The sequence below is a fragment of the Cnephaeus nilssonii genome, assembly GCF_951640355.1.
Source record: "Cnephaeus nilssonii genome assembly, chromosome: 20".
Lineage (NCBI taxonomy): Eukaryota > Metazoa > Chordata > Mammalia > Chiroptera > Vespertilionidae > Cnephaeus > Cnephaeus nilssonii.
The window spans coordinates 46666806-46683453 of NC_137091.1; the positions used below are offsets into that span (position 1 = coordinate 46666806).

Sequence of the window (16648 nt, forward strand, 5' to 3'; positions counted from 1 at the left end):
GCCATCTCATCCACACTGCAGCCCAGGCAGAGCTGACACTTCGGATGGCATCAGAAGCAGATGCTCTTAAGTATGAGAGTCTGTTTTGTGACATTAACTTTGTGTAATGGATTCAATGGAGGCAGGTTAGATGGAGTTAGAGGCTTGAGCAATCTCTGCAAGCTACAGTTGGCCTGAATGAAGAAACAATGCCTGCCCTTCAGAAAGAGCAGGTCCTGAAGAAAGATATGCAAAACCAGCAGCTAAAGGAAGCCAGCAGGTGCAGGAGAAACAAACTTGCCCCAGAAATCACCTCCCCCTGAAGGCGCTGGAGGCCTGAGTATACTTGGTGTGTTCTTGGGATATTTGTCCTCAAAACCAATCCTGGAGTCAGCTCTGAGGAAATGCAGAATTCCGGACTTGGAGCCTAGAAACTACATTACCCAGAAGGCCCTGTACGGAATGCCGCCAGGCTGAGCCAATGGAGGCTCAGAAAAGGCAAGTTTCCTTTGTCCATTTCTGTGGGCGGGACTAGTCCTCCGGGCGGGTTTTGTCTTCTGTCAGGTCTGTCAGGCGGTCGGGAGCTCCTGGTCGCAGGGTCCCTTGGAGAAGGCAGGAGAGGGGTGTTCCCCGCCTCACAGCCCATGGGGGGCGCCTGCAGGGCGCTCACAGCTCACACTTGGGGTTGAAGCTCCCAGTCGCTCCCTGGACCGCGCCGGGCCTCGGACCGGCACCGCCATTCCCTGGGCGGCTGCTGCTCCCGCCGCTCCCGCCCCGCTCGGCCCCCAGAGAGCAATGGCGGCGCCCGCGCTGAGGAGCTTCGCTGAGGTGAGTTCCTGTCCCCCGGGCCTCACCGCCTCCTCACACCGAACAGGACCGCCCGGGTGCGGGCGCCTGTCACGTCCTGCAGCTCAGTCCGCGTGGAGGACCGTGAGGAAGGCGGAGGGGAGAGGAGCGTTGTGGCTTCTGAGGCACAGCCAGTGCAGGGCGGAGAGGACAGGGCTGACTGGCATCTGAGGTTCCCTGAGGGTGTGGGCTGTGAGGATTGGCGGACAGATCAGAGGCTGCAGGGAGGACGGCACAGCCTCATTGGGGCTTTCCCGGCTGTGGGGTCCCTCAGGGGCCGGGGGTGGTCCTGGACCCGGCTGGGAGACAAGCTTCTCTACATGCCATGTGCCAAGTTCATGGGTGAGTCCAGCGAGATCCAGTGGCATTGGAGCAGGAAGGGGGCAGAGCTGAGGGAGTGAACCTGGGACTGAAGATGGGAAGAGGTTAAAGATTACCCAGTGGTGTGCACATCTGGAGGAAGTGTGAGCTGATGGTCCCCGGGACCTGGTGTGGGGACTTAAAGGCGAAGCATTAACCCAGGCTTGGCTGTGTCTTGGAGGCATGATCTAGGGGACTGCAGTGGGATTGCTTGGCAGGAAGGCTGGGGCCCTGCAGGCATCGCCCAGAGCTTAAATGGCATTGCTCTCTCCCCTCCCCTCCCCCAATCCTTCCCACCCAACCCAGCTGCTCTGCTGAGGGCAATCCCAGTGAGTAATGGGACTGTGATGAGAGAGCAGCCTGCACTGGCATTAAGGCCTGGTGTCCACACTAACCGGGTGCCCTGGAGGAGGTTGAGGGGGGAAGGTGTGTAAGGAGTAGGAGTGGGGGTTCTCAGAGAGACAGCTCTGGTGTCAATTGTCTCCATTCTGACAGGTTGGCGTGACCTTTGAGGACATTGCCCTGTACTTCTCCAGGGAGGAATGGAGCCTCCTTGATGAAGGTCAGAGACAGCTGTACCTGAATGTGATGCTGGAGAACTTTGAACTTGTATCCTCGCTGGGTAAGACCCTCACTGTCACCAGTGACCTGGACTTGGCTTTGTGATTTCCCAGGCCCCATCTCCCAGGGTGTGCTGTGTCCTCCCATGTAGACTGTGGTTCTGCTTGATTTTCCAGGTTCCTGGGTAGTTGCTGTCCTGGGGAGGGTGGGTCTGTTTCCGCTGCTCCCTTCTATTCCTGAAGTCCCAGTTCTCCCCGCTGTACTACGTTCACAGGGAAGGACTCGTGGTTGGTAGTGTTGCAGGAAGCCTGAGGGATTCCACTTTTTTCTGTGAGGAAAGTATTTTTTTTTTGTATATTTTTTGATTTTGTACATAGTTTTGTAAGAATTATCTCTACATTTTTATCCTGTTCGTTAACTGTATTTTTTGGTTGAAGACTCTTTGGAATACCTTGTATATTTAATATATTAATTGGTTATGACTTATAGGAACACATATTGTTGCATGTGCTCAATTGTGCTTTGCAGATATTGCTCTCCTACACTGGCTTTTCCACAAAGTCCATGTTTTTGAGAACTCTGCGTTCAGCAGGTCTCGTGCCACCATTTTTCTAGGAAGCTGTGATGTTTGTTACAAGTGCTTAGGAATTAAATATTGTTAATGAAGTTATATCGACTTTGCTTTTGAGACAGAGTCATTGCATTGTTATTAGCCTGCAGTATAGTATGAACATACCTTTATTATTGCCGGGGAACTCCCAACTATTTGTGTGAATTCCTGTCCATATTGCAATATTCTCTTAATTGTGCTGATCAGAACCTAATCCACAGTAACTCCAAGCGATTCCTTCATATGATTTGGGATTATTTTCTCCAATCCTCTAGATTGCCTTTCATTTCATTTTGTTTATTGCTGTGTTCTGTGAAGAAGTTTTTCTTTTTTCTTTAATTGTTTCAATCTGGACTGTTTGTTTTTTCTATTTTTAAAAAAGATATTTTACTGATTTTTTACAGAGAGGAAGAGAGAGGGATAGAGAGTTAGAAACATCCATGGGAGAGAAACATCGATCAGCTGCCTCATGCACACCTCCTACTCGGGATGTGCCTGCAACCCAGGTACATGCCCTTGACTGGAATTGAACCTGGGACCCTTCAGTCCACAGGCAGATGCTCTGTCCACTGAGCCAATCAGGTTAGGGATGTTTTTTTATATTTTGTGTGGTGGTTGGTGTCACACCCAGAAACTCCTGTCCAAAACAAACCTCCAAAACTTTTTCTCTCATTTCTCCTGAGGAGGTTGTTTTAGCGCTAATATTTAATTATGTCATGCAGGTTGAGTTACATTTTATCATCCGAGTCCAGTGTTGTTGTGTTTACATGTATTGATTTTCAGCAGCAACATTCATTGAAGAAACTATTTTTCCTTCCTTCTGTGTCTAGTAGCTTTGTGAAAGATTACTTGAAAGTATGTGCCTGGGTTTATTTCTGTGTTTTTTGTTCTGTTCTGTTGATGGATGTGTCTGTGTTTCCCCAGCAACACACTGTTTCTTGCTTTCTCTTTGTAATAAGTAGAAGTCAGGAAGTTTATGCCACCAGCTTTGTTTTCATTCAAGATTGCTTTTGCTGTTTGAGTTTTTTAATTCCCTACATTTGAAGATTCTCTTTTCATTTTCTTTGTAAAATACCATAGGAATTATCCTCAGGATTGCATTTAATCGATAAATTGTGTTGTGTACATAGATATTTTCAATATATTCTTTTTAAAAATTCTTTATTGTTTAAAGTATTACATATTGTATTACATATGTCTCCTTTTTCCCCCATTGACCACAAATGACTGATATCATGTGATATTTATCTTTCTCTGGCTGGCTTATTTAGCTTAGTAAAATGTTCCCCGGTCCATCCATGCTGTTGGAAATAGTAAGAGGTCCTTCTCTTTTACTGCAGCGTAGTATTCCATTGTGTAGATGTACCACAGTTTTTTAATCCACTGATCTGCTGATGAGCACTTAGGTTGCTTCCAAATCTTAGCTATGGTAAATTGTGCTGTTATGAACATAGGGATGCATGTGTCCTTTCTGATTGGTGTTTCTGATTTCTTGAGATATTTTTCTAGATGTGGGATCACTGGGTCAAATGGGAGTTCCATTTTTACTTTTTTGGGGAAACTCCATACTGTTCTCCACAGTGGCTGCACCAGTCTGCATTCCCACCTGCAATGCACTAGGGTTCCTTTTTCTCCACATCCTAGCCAGCACTTGTCGTTTTGTTGATAATAGCCATTCTGACAGAATGAGATGGTACCTCATTGTGGTTTTGATTTGCATCTCTCGGATGATTAGTGACTTTGAGCATGTTTTCATATGCCTCTTGGCCTTCCTTCTATCTTCTTTCAAAAAGTATCTATTTAGGTCCCTTGCTTAATTTTTGATTGGGTTGTTTATCTTCCTTTTATTAAGTTGTATGAGTGCCCTTTAAACTTTGGAGATTAAACCCCTATCGGTGATAACATTAGCAAATATGTTCTCCCATGCAGTGGGCTTTCTTGATGTTTATTTTTTTTTTAATTTATTTTATTGATTTTTTTACAGATAGGAAGGGGGAGGGATAGAGAGTTAGAAAACATCGATCAGCTGCCTCCTGCACACTCCCTACTGGGTATGTGCCCGCAACCAAGGTACATGCCCTTGACCGGAATCGAACCTGGGACCCGTCAGTCTGCAGGCCAACACTCTATCCACTGAGCCAAACTGGTTAGGGCTCTTGATGTTTTGTTGATGATTTCTTCTGCTGTGAAAATACTTTTTTTTTTTTTAATATATATTTTATTGATTTTTTACAGAGAGGAAGAGAGAGGGATACAGAGTTAGAAACATCGATGAGAGAGAAACATCGATCAGCTGCCTCTTGCATACCCCCTACTGGGGATGTGCCCGCAACCAAGGTACATGCCCTTGACCAGAATCGAACCTGGGACCCTTCAGTCCGCAGGCCGACGCTCTATCCACTGAGCCAAACTGGTTTCGGCTTTTTTGTAGCACCATTTGTTTATTTTCTCTTTAGTTTCCTTTGCTCTAGGAGTGGTATCAGTGAAGAAATTGCTTCGGCATATGTCTGAGATTTTGCTGCCTGTGGATTCCTCTAGTATTTTTATGGTTTCCAATCTTATGTTTAAGTCCTGTATCCATTTTGAGTTTATTTTTGTGTATGGTGTAAGTTGGTGATCTAGTTTCATTGTTTTGCATGTATCTGTCCAATTTTCCCAATACCATTTATTGAAGAGACTGTCTTGACTTCATTGTATGTTCATGCCTCCTTTATCAAATATTAATTGAGCATATTGGTTTTGGTTGATATCTGGATTCTCTATTCTATTTCATTGATCTATATGTCTGTTCTTGTGCCAGTACCATGCTATTTTGAGAACTGTGGCTTTGTAATAAAGCTTGAAATCTGGTATTTAGATCCCTCCTACTTTATTCTTCTTTCTCAGGATTGCTGTGGCTATTCGGGGTCTTTTTTTATTCCAGATGAATTTTTGGAGAGTACTTTTTAGGTCTGTGAAATATGCTGTTGGTATTTTAATTGGGAGTGCATTGAATCTATAGATTGCTTTGGGTAGTATGGACATTTTCATTATGTTGATTCTACCAATCCATGAACATGGTATGTTCTTCCACCTGTTTACGTATTCCTCTATCTCTTTTTTCAGTGTCCTGTAGTTTTCCTCGTATAGGTCTTTTACCTCCTTAGTTAAGTTTATTCCTAGGTATCTTAATTTTTTTGGTTCGATGGTAAATGGGATTGCTTTTTTAGTCTCTCTTTCTGTAAGTTCACTATTGGTGTATAGCAAGGCCATAGATTTCTTTTGTTTTTTTTTGTTATTTTTTTTGGTCATAGATTTCTTGATGTTAATTTTGTATCCTGCTACATTGCCGAATTCATTTATTAAGTCTATTAGTTTTTTGATGGAGTCTTTCGGATTTTTTATGTACAATATCATGTCATCTGCAAATAAGGACAGCTTTACTTCTTCTTTTCCAATTTGGATGCCTTTTATTTCTTCTTCTTATCTAATTGCAATGGCTAATACTTCCAGTACTATGTCAAACAGGAGTGGTGAGAGTGGGCATCCCTGTCTTGTTCCTGTTCTTAGGGGAAATGATTTTAGTTTTTGCCCATTGAGTATGATGTTTGCTGTGGGTTTATCATATGTAGCTTTTATTATGTTGAGGTATGATCCTTCTGTTCCCACCTTGTTGAGAGTTTTTATCAAGAAAGGGTGTTGGAATTTGTCAAATGCTTTTTCTGCATCAATTGATATGACTATGTGATTTTTATCTCTCAGTTTGTTTATGTGATGTATCACGTTTATTGATTTGCGGATATTGTACCATCATTGCATTCCTGGGATAAATCCTACTTGGTCATGGTGTATGATCTTTCTGATGTACTGCTGTAGCCGATTTGCTAGAATTTTGTTGAGGATTTTGGCATCTATGTTCATGAGGGATATTGGCCTGTAATTCTCTTTCACTGTGTTGTCTTTATCTGGTTTTGGTATTAGGGTGATGCTGGCTTCATAGAAGGAGGTTGGAAGTGTTCCTTCCTCTTGAATTTTTTGGAATAGTCTGATGAGGATAGGTTTTAGTTCTTCCTTGAATGTTTGGTAAAACTCCCCTGTGAAGCCGTCTGGCCCCGGGCTTTTGTTTGCCAGAATTTTTTTTGATGACTGCTTCAATTTCTTCCATAGTTACTGGCCTATTGAACTGTTTAGATTCTTCCTGATTGAGTTTTGGAAGGTTATATTTTTCTAGGAATATGTCTATTTCCTCCAGGTTGTCCAGTTTGTTGGAATAGAGTTGTTTGTAGTATTTTGAAACAATCCTTTGTATTTTGGCGGGGTCTGTTGTTATTTCACCTCTTTCATTTCTGATTTTGTTTATTTGGGTCCTCTCTCTTACCTCCTTAGTTAAGTTTATTCCTAGGTATCCTAATTTCTTTTTCTTTTTCTTTTTCTTTTGCAATGGTAGCAAGGATTGTGGGTTTTTTGTTCTGTATTGTTCTGTATTGTTCTGATGATTGTTCTGTATTTTAGTTTGTTTTTTTTCTCTTTATGTGAGTTGATTACTAGCATATAAAAAAGCCATAGGTTTTTGGGTGTTAATTTTGTATCCTGTTACATTGCTGAATGCATTTATTACATTTAATAGTTGTTTGATGGAGTCTTTAGGCTATTCGTTGCACAGTATCATGTCATCTGTGAATAATGACAGTTTTACTTCTTTCCAATCTGGTTGCCTTTAATTTCTTTTTCTTGTCTGATCGCTATGGCTAGCACTTCCTATACTGTGTTGAACAGGAGTGGTGAAAGTGGGCATCCCTGCCTTGTTCCTGTTAGTAGGGAAAATGGTTTTAGTTTTTGCCCATTGAGTCTGATGTTGGCTGTAGGTTTGTCATATAAGGCTTTTATTTATTTTTTATTTTTATTTTTTAAATATATTTTATTGATTTTTTACAGAGAGGAAGAGAGAGGGATAGAGAGTTAGAAACATGATAGAGAAACATCGATCAGCTGCCTCTTGCACAACCCCTACTGGGGATGTGCATGCAACCAAGGTACATGCCCTTGACCGGAACCAAACCTGGGACCTTTCGGTCCGCAGGCCGACGCTCTATCCACTGAGCCAAACCGGTTTCGGCATATAAGGCTTTTATTATGTTGAGGTATGATCCTTGTACACCCACTTTGCTGAGAGTTTTTATGAAGAAAGGGTGTTGGGCCGAAACCAGTTTGGCTCAATGGATAGAACGTCGGCCTGTGGACTGAAAGGTCCCGGGTTCGATTCTGGTCAAGGGCACGATGTTTCTAACTCTCTCCTTTCCTCTCTGTAAAAAATCAATAAAATATATTTTAAAAAATAAAAGAAAAGGTGTTGGATTTTGTCAGATTTTTTTTCTGTATCAATTGATAAGATTATGTGAGTTTTGTGTTTCAGTTTGTTTATGTGATGTATCATGTTTATTGATTTTCGGTAGTGTACCATCCTTGCATCCCCAGAATAAATCCCATTTGGTCATGGAGTATGGTGTATAGATGCTAAAATCCTCAATAAAACTTGGGCAAATCAATTCCAGCATTACATTAGAAGTCCTGTGGGCAGTGAGAACTACGGGCTGTAAAAACCAGTAGTTCACAGTCATTTCTGTTTGCTCCACCCTAGTGATTCCCTGATACCTCACCCATTTTATTACGTGATGTATCATGTATCAGCACTGGGTACACTGGCTCTAGGGTCTTTAGGGAGATATAAAGTCAGCCCCTGCCTGGAAACACCCAGCAGGATCCACAGAGCATTCTGCAGATTCTCCTCTCTGTATCGGGTTTGGATTGCCCCGATGAGGCCCAGCAGTGAAGCAAGGAAGGCTAGTGCTGGTGCCAAGTCTTGGGCCTTTTATTGATAGTTGGGGCCCCCTGACCCAACTGCAACATGTTTGACAGGTTTTACCTGAGCAAGGACAGGCCATGCATATACAAAAGCTACTGCACACCTTGGGTGGGGTTGTAATAAAATGGGTGAGGTGTCAGGGAATCACTAGGGCGGAGCAAACAGAAATGACTGTGATTCAGGCCTGGGACTCTTGAGGTTCCAGCATAGGACCAATGATCTGTGAGAGCACCTCCATCTGGGAGGAATCCGCCCTTGAGTTCCTGCCCCAATTCCAGTCAATCTAGTTTCTCCTTGTTGGTATCTGGGACCCTGCTGAGCCTAGCCTGGCACTGGAGCTTGGAGGAAGCGGGAACTTGTAACTTCAGTTCCTGGTGCTGGCATTATAAGAGGAGCAGCTGGATCTCCTGCAGCCTCTGTGTTACTGAGCCCCAATCCGCACTGGTTTTTACAGCCATTAGTTCTTACTGCCCACAGGACTTCTTTCTCCAGCTCTGGGACCCTAGGCTGGGCTTCTCGTGTGGTACTGGGACCCCTTGCTCTTCCAGGTGACCTCTGCAGAGACTACCTCCCTCCCAATTAAAAAAGTGGCCCCCATGGGTACAGGACCAGCACCTTCTGTGCCTCCGCACCTCCTACCAGTCTCAGTGTGCTTTCTTCTTTACTTCTCTAGTCCTAAGACTTCCATTCATCCAGCTGTCTAGCAATTCTGGATGATGATTGTTCTGTATTTTAGTTGTAATTTTGATTTGGTTGTGGGAGGCAGTGAGTATAGGCTTTTGCCTACACCGCCATATTGGATCTCCGCTCCCGTAACTTTTCTGAATTCAATTCTTTATTCTTCTTTTATCTTCACCTGAATAGTGAGAATATTTCTTCCATTGATTTATTTATTTTTCTTAGAGAGAGAAAGGGAAAGGGAGAGAGAGAGAGAGAGAGAGAGAGAGAGAGAGAGAGAGAGAGAGAAGCATCAATTGGTTGCCTCCCACATGTGCCCCGCTGGAGGGAGTGTTGAACCTGAAACCCACATACCTCCCTCCCCTGACTGTGGAACGGACCCATGAGCTTCCAGTGTACAGGCAGGCACTCTCAGTAGTGATTGACACAGGCCAGGGCAATTAATTTATTCTTTCAATTATTTATGTATTTTAAATATATGTTTTATTGATTTCAGAGAGGAAGAGAAGGAGAGAGAGATAGAAACATGAATAATGAGAGAGAGTCATTTACCAGCTGCCTCCTGCATGCCCCGTAGTGGATATTGGGCCGGCAACCTGTGCATGTCCCCTGACAAGGAATGTAATTGTGATCTCCTATGTCATGGACCAATGCTCAATCACTGAGCCATACTGGGCAGCCTTTATTTATTTATTTTTGAGGCAGGAAGGGAGACAGAGAAAGAGGGAAACATTGATCTGCTGTTCTCCCCATCTAAGCATTCATTGGCTATCCCCTACATGTGCCCTGATGGGAAATCAAACCCATAACCGTGGTGCATCAGGACTACACACTCAACAAGATAGTTACCTGGCCAGGGCTCCAAATTTGTTTATTAATTTCAGAAGCTCATATGGGATCTTGACAAATTTCTCTATGGAGGGTCATGTCATCTCCTAACATCTACATCTCTTACGATGTTTTGTGGTTCATAGTCAGGTGTAATGTCTTATCTTTCATTTCTTTTTTCATTTCTTTGAGGTTTGTTTGTGTTTGTTTGTTTGGTTTTGTGATTTTGCTTTAGGCTGGCTCAAGATTTGCCAATTTTTGTATTTTTTAGCAAAGTACCTGTTAGGTATTATTTTATTTAGTCTTTTTTTTTAATATATTTTATTGATTTTTCACAGAGAGGAAGGGAGAGGGATAGAGAGCCAGAAACATCGATGAGAGAGAGACATCGACCAGCTGCCTCCTGCACACCCCCCACCGGGGGATGTGCCCGCAACCAAGGTACATGCCCTTGACCGGAATCGAACCTGGGACCTTCCAGTCCGCAGGCCGACGCTCTATCCACTGAGCCAAACCGGTTTCAGCTGTCTTGAAAATCTTTGTATGGAATCAGGCCTAGTCAGGACAGATAAACATTTGTTAAGAAGATATTCTGTTTTTATAAGGTGAACATGTCCTTCACCAATGTTTCCTTTTGTTCAGGTTGCTTTTGTGAAACAGAGACAGCGGAGCCACCGATGGAAGAGAAGGTTTCTGTAAGAGTGTCACAGGCAAGGAATCCCAAGTTAGCCTTGTCTTCCCAGAAGAGCCAACCCTGTGAGAGTTGTGGGCCAGTCTTGGGTAACATTTTCCACTTGATGGAGGAGCAGGGAACCCAACATGGACAGATACTGTTGAGGTGTGGGGCATGTGCAAAATGGTCTTATTTCAGTCCAAAATTTCACCAGCAGCATGAGAAAGAGACTTTCATTAGAAGTGTAAAAAGAATCTCACTTGGAAACAGCTGTAGTCTCTATATGTCCCAGAATCATTTCACATGCAGGGAGGTTGGGCAGGGTGTCCTTACCGGGTCAGGTCATCTCCACTTAAAGGCTACTCAGACCAGGGACAGTCCTAATGCTATTTCGACACGTGGGATGACGTTTCAAAGGCGAAGAAATTGTTACACCAGAAAAGCATGTAGGAAAGACATTAGTTGCCTCCACACATTTATTCAGGAAAAGGATATCCATGTCGGAAGTCAATGTTTTGTGTACTCTGGGTGTGGAAAATATGTTACCAAATTTTCTAGCTTTCATTATCAACAGCGACGTGACACTGGAGAAAGGCCATGTCAGTGCAGTGAATGTGGGAAATCTTTTTGCAGTAGTAACAGCCTAGATGATCACCAAGCTTTGCACACTGGAAAAAGGCCTTATGAGCACAGTGAATGTGGAAAAGCTTTTACCAGTAGCTGTGCCCTCCATTATGATCAGAGAGTTCACACAGGAGAAAGGCCTTATGAGTACAATGAGTGTGGGAAATCTTTACCTGATGGCAGTAAACTTCATTGTCATGAGAAGGTTCACTCTGGAGGGAAGCCTTATAAGTGTAGTGAGTGTGGGAAAAGTTACAGCAATAGCACTAAACTTTGTGGTCATCAGAGAGTGGACAATGGAGAAAGGCCTTATCACTTCAGTGACTGTGGGAAATTCTTTACCAGTAAGACAAACTTTCATAGTCTTCAGAGAGTTCATACAGGAGAAAATCCTTATAAATGCAATGAATGTGGAAAGTCCTTTACAAGGAGCACTGGTCTCCAATATCATCAGAGAGTTCACACAGGAGAAAAGCCTTATCAATGCAGTGAATGTGGGAAAACATTTACAGGTACAAGTGGTCTCCAATATCATCAGAGAGTTCACTCTGGAGAAAAGCCTTATCAATGCAATGAATGTGGGAAATGCTTTATCACTAAGACCCACCTTTGTAGACATCAGAAAGTTCATACAGGAAAAAAGGCTTATAAATGCAGTGATTGTGGGAAATCTTTTACCACATTCACTGACCTTTGTCATCATCAGCGAGTTCACACTGGAGAAAAGCCTTATAAATGTAGTGACTGTGGGAAAGCTTACACCAGTAGCACTAAACTTTTTCGTCACCAGAGAGTGCACACTGGAGAAAGGCTTTACCACTGCAGTGAATGTGGGAAATCTTTTATCACTACCACTAAACTTTGTCATCATCAGAGAGTTCATACGGGAGAAAAGCCTTATAAATGCAGTGAATGCGGGAAATCTTTTACCACTAACACCAATCTTCGTAGTCATCAGAGAGTTCATACAGGAGAAAAGCCTTATAAATGCAGTGACTGTGGAACGTCTTTTACTTGGAGCAGTGATCTTCGTCGTCACCAGAGAGTTCATACAGGAGAAAATCCTTATAAATGCAGTGAATGTGGAAAGTCTTTTACAAGTAGCACTCGTCTCAAATATCATCAGAGAGTTCACACAGGAGAAAAGCCTTATCAATGCAGTGAATGTGGGAAATGTTTTACCTGTAGTACTAACCTTCATACTCATCAGAGAGTTCACACTGCAGAAAAGCCTTATAAATGCAGTGTATGTGGGAAATCTTTTACCTGGAGTGCTAACCTTCGTAGTCATCAGAGAGTTCACACTGGAGAACAGCCTTATAAATGCAGTGAATGTGGGAAATCTTTTACAAGTAGCAACAGTCTTCAGTATCATCAGAGAGCTCACAATGGAGAAAGGCGTTATGAGTGCAATTAATGTGCGATATCTCTCAGTCTAATTTGTAAATTACCTCTGCACAAGAGTCTGGATGGGAAAAAGTTATGAGATGTGTAGGAAATGTATTTTGTTAGTTAGGATTTAACAATTGTATAAGATAATCAGTGAAGTCTCATTAGTCTGAATTATATCTCGTACATTTAATCACCTACATTATGTAATGTCCCCGCAACTATTTTTGCTGTTCTGTTTGTTTCTTTTAATTTTGGAACACTATGTATCTATGTTGCACTTTCTAACATACAGAGATGTCCTGCCAGATCTATGTCACTGCATATTTCTGTCACTGAAGGTATTTCTCCTGGCCCACCTGTAATGTCCCTACTGATGGCATTAATTACCATCCTCATGTGTCCAGGGAAGCTAAACTCTGTTGTATAGTTTGTTGAAGAAAATTAGGAATACCTCAGCCCTTAGTTCTTCCTTGTTTCCCTGTCATGAGTTGCCACATAGGACTGATTACTGTTGGCCCCAGTAAACGTAAGGTTGCAGAAGAACTGCCATTTTCAGGGACACACTTTCCCTGGATGCTAATGAGGAGGTTATTTATTGAGTGCCTAAGTCATCAATGGGAGAACTGCCAGTCTCAGATCTCGTTCTTTTCAAAATAATGACGGCTTTTTCTTAAGAATTCTTTAATCTTGGGTGTTCAATTGACTCTATAGGTTAGTTTATAAGAAGATCTGGGCTCTCCAAGCATGATGAGGTGAAAAACATTTATGGGGTCTCAAAAATTTTTCCCTTTAGGGAAGACTATGGTGCAGAAATTAGCTCAGCAATTTTTGCCAAATTTATACTTTTCCCATAATTTTCTTGAAAACACTGTGGACTCTAGTCCTCATGTGATGTCTGGATGCTTTGAGACAGAAAAGTCATTCCAAAGAGGGGGTAGCTGTGACAAACTCCAGTATGTCTTCTAGAAGCATGATTTTTTTTCTTGTTTTCAAGGGATGCTAAGACATTTGAAGGGAACCTCCTGCCCAGGTGTTGCAGAGGGCCATGTGTCCCAATGGCTTCAATTCCATGGGTGATGGTCACTGGTTGGAGGACCATTACAGTGAGGGGAACCGCTTTCACTGCAGAAACACTGATGTAATTGTTGTCGGACCAGACTGCAGCCCATTAGATGGAAGGGTCTTCATCTAAACCTGCACCCAGAAATTTTTTTGACGAAAGACTACAGGAGCGGTGTGTGCACAGATCTGAGGGACTCCTGGCATGTTTATCTTCTGTTGTGCGGTCATTGTCATTGAATATAATGAAGAGGTTTTGTGGCTCCTGTAGCTTCTCAGATGTTCCCATCAGAGTCATTGGTGCTCTGGCAGCAGAACAAAGATGAAGACAAAGGCTGTCTTTTGACCAGTGATGTGGCTTTTGTGACCCAGTCAGCATTCCAGTGGGTTTGGGTGAAAGTTCTTCATTGTTGCATTTTCTGTCACTGAGATGAGACTCTCGCCCAGAGGGCATAAGAATGTGGATTGAATATACAGTTGCCAAACCTGTTGTTCCAAAATAGGTGAACGTACATTTCTTTTATCTTGAACCATTTTTAATAGCTGTAATCAGAAAATTTCATTTGTTCAGTATAATGTTTCATAAATAATCTCATGGTAATTAAACTGAAACCATCATTATACTCACAATACTGACCATATCTATCAATGTGTACTTATTTTATGACCGTTTAATCTGTTTCTGTTCTTCACAGCTTTCCTAGTAACCATAGATATATATTCCATTTTAATAGAGAACTTTGCTTTTTCTAAGTATTTTTCTGCTTAAATTGATATTTCATAAATTGTTGGAGATTTATTAAAGATATATTAGTAACTCATCTTTTTTTTTTTTTGATAGATAATATTCTTTTTGTTGTTAATCCTCACTCGAGGATAACTTTCCATTGATTTTTTTTTTTTTGGAGAGTGGAAGAGAGAGGGAAAGACCCACAGAAACATCGATGTGAGGGAAACACATGGATTGGTTGCCTCCTGCATGAGCCGTTATCAGGGCCTGGGCCAGGAAGGAGTCTTTAACCAAGGTATGTGCCTTTGACCGGAATCGAATCCGGAACCCTTTGGTCCACAGGCCTATGCTCTATCCATAGCCAAACTGGCTGGATATTCTTATCTTTGAATACATCACCTTCATGTCCGTTTTAGTAAATATTTGGTTATTTCTAATAAAGCTGGTACAAACATTCCTGTATAATTCTTTATATGGATATAAATGTTATTTACCTTTGTCAAAATTTCAGGACATAATCTAAGCTTTTGGATGGATGAATGTTTAAATTTACCGAGATTAGCAAATTGTGATCTAATTAGAATATATCAGCAGGGCCGGTGTGGCTCAGTGCTTGGGCATCATCTCGTACAGCACAGGTTGTGGATTTGATTGCTGGTGGGGATATGTGCCTGGCTTGTGGGCTAGATCCACAGATTTGGGTGTGCACTAGGTGACTGGCTGATATGCTACTCTTCCACCAATGTTTCCCCTTCTCTCTCTAAAAATTAGTAAAGTGTCCTTTAAAAATAAAATATAGCCGAAACCGGTTTGGCTCAGTGGATAGAGCGTCGGTCTGCAGACTGAGGGGTCCCGGGTTCGATTCCGGTCAAGGGCATGTACATTGGTTGCGGGCACGTCCCCAGTGGGGGTGTGCAGGAGGCAGCTGGTCGATGTTTCTCTCTCATCGATGTTTCTAGCTTTCTATCCCTCTCCCTTCCTCTCTGTAAAAAATCAATAAAATATATTTAAAAAAAAAGAAAAAATAAAATATAAAGCTTAACTGATTGTACTTTTTTTTTTTTTTTTTGCATTTTTCCAGCAGTGTATGAAGGATTCACATTCTCCATATCCTAGAGAATATTTTATTTGGTAATCATTATTTATTTAAACTTTTTTTTGGGGGGTAAGTTTATCGTCCTACCTCACTGTTTGATTATATTTTTTCTAGAAACTTATGGTCAGTCGTTTCTCAGATGTATATTTGCTGTGTCTGGATCTTTGTTAAAACCGCTGATCATATGTCCTGCCTAATGTGCTATGAGTTTTGGCAATTTTCTTTAACAGAAAAACAATGGAATAACAAATATGCATGTTAGAATTTCACTCATTTTGTGCCTTTTTTTTTGACTTAGAGAATAAATATATTTTTGAGATTGGAATAATGTGTTTTAATATTTTATATCTTAAAAATATGTATTTTTAGAGATTTTCAAAAGGTAAAAGATTTATGCAATCTGTAGAGAAACTAGAGTATGAGAAATTTTTAAAAATATTTTTTTATTAATTTCAGAGAGGAAGGGAGAGGGAGAGATAGAAACATCCATGAGAGAGAAGCATTGATAGGCTACCTCCTGCATGCTGCTACTGGGAATGGGTCCCTCAACCCAGGTGTGTGCCCTGACCAGAAATCGAATGGGGGACCTTTCTGTGCATGTGCTGATGCTTAACCACTGAGCCCACCAGCTGGGAATTTTGTAGTTTTTAAATGCTGTGCACAGTGCAGTGAGCGCTTTTAAATTTAACCTGCACTACTAATATTCTCCACCACCTTCAAAAGAGCAGTCTTAGAAAACATTCTCAGGACAGGAACCCTTCACTGCCCCAGTGCCAACACGCGCCTTTGTTTTTAAGGGCTTTTGAGAAAGAACTGGGGCCTTTCTGAACCCGCTGACTCACCTGCAGGGAGGCAGTGCTGTGGGCACTAACGTCTCCATGTTGGGCCTCCGACCTGGAGTCTCCAGGAGACTTACTACAGCTCCCTGCCCCTCAGTTGGCTAATGTGACATGAAGGTGATCACCATACTTCCCTAGGACTCTGAGGATCAATAAAAGTGGGAAACAGTACTTGCCTGTGGCAGCATTCCAGGGTTTCCTTTTTGAGCATTTTATTTTCTAATTCCCACAAAACCCTTGGAAGTCTGAACTAATATTGAACCGTTGGGAACATCCTCGATTACAGAAATGAAGATGATTTTCCAAATTTACTTAACAAACAGTGCCGGGCAGAACTGCAGACCCTGAGCAATGGGTGAGTGATGACTCTGACACACGTTTATGTGGAAGAGAGGGCTAAGGGTCTGCCTGGCCATAGGAGCCAAACAGCCCCGTTCGCCTGCCTCCTTGGGCTTTTATTGTAACAACAGCTTGAACTAAAATTAACTATTAGAGACTATCAGTTGGGTAAGCATCCTTGAGAAGACCCAT

General features: G+C 42.3%; 1 protein-coding gene across 2 annotated transcripts in view; it reads left to right on the forward strand.

Moving 5' to 3' along the window:
• Nucleotides 1-534: 534 nt before the first annotated feature.
• Nucleotides 535-16648, forward strand: part of LOC307116576 (uncharacterized protein) — a 73266-nt gene continuing 57152 nt past the window's right edge. The window contains exons 1-2 of one of the 2 annotated variants that reach the window (XM_079800657.1): nucleotides 12451-13955; nucleotides 15267-15313. Coding sequence is in view for 1 of the 2 variants with exons in the window: in XM_079800658.1 (XP_079656784.1) it covers nucleotides 775-807 (33 nt within the window). In the remaining variant the exon portion in view is untranslated. Of the gene's footprint in view, nucleotides 808-12450; nucleotides 13956-15266; nucleotides 15314-16648 lie in introns of those variants that run through there. The other variant, XM_079800658.1, reaches the window with a different exon arrangement.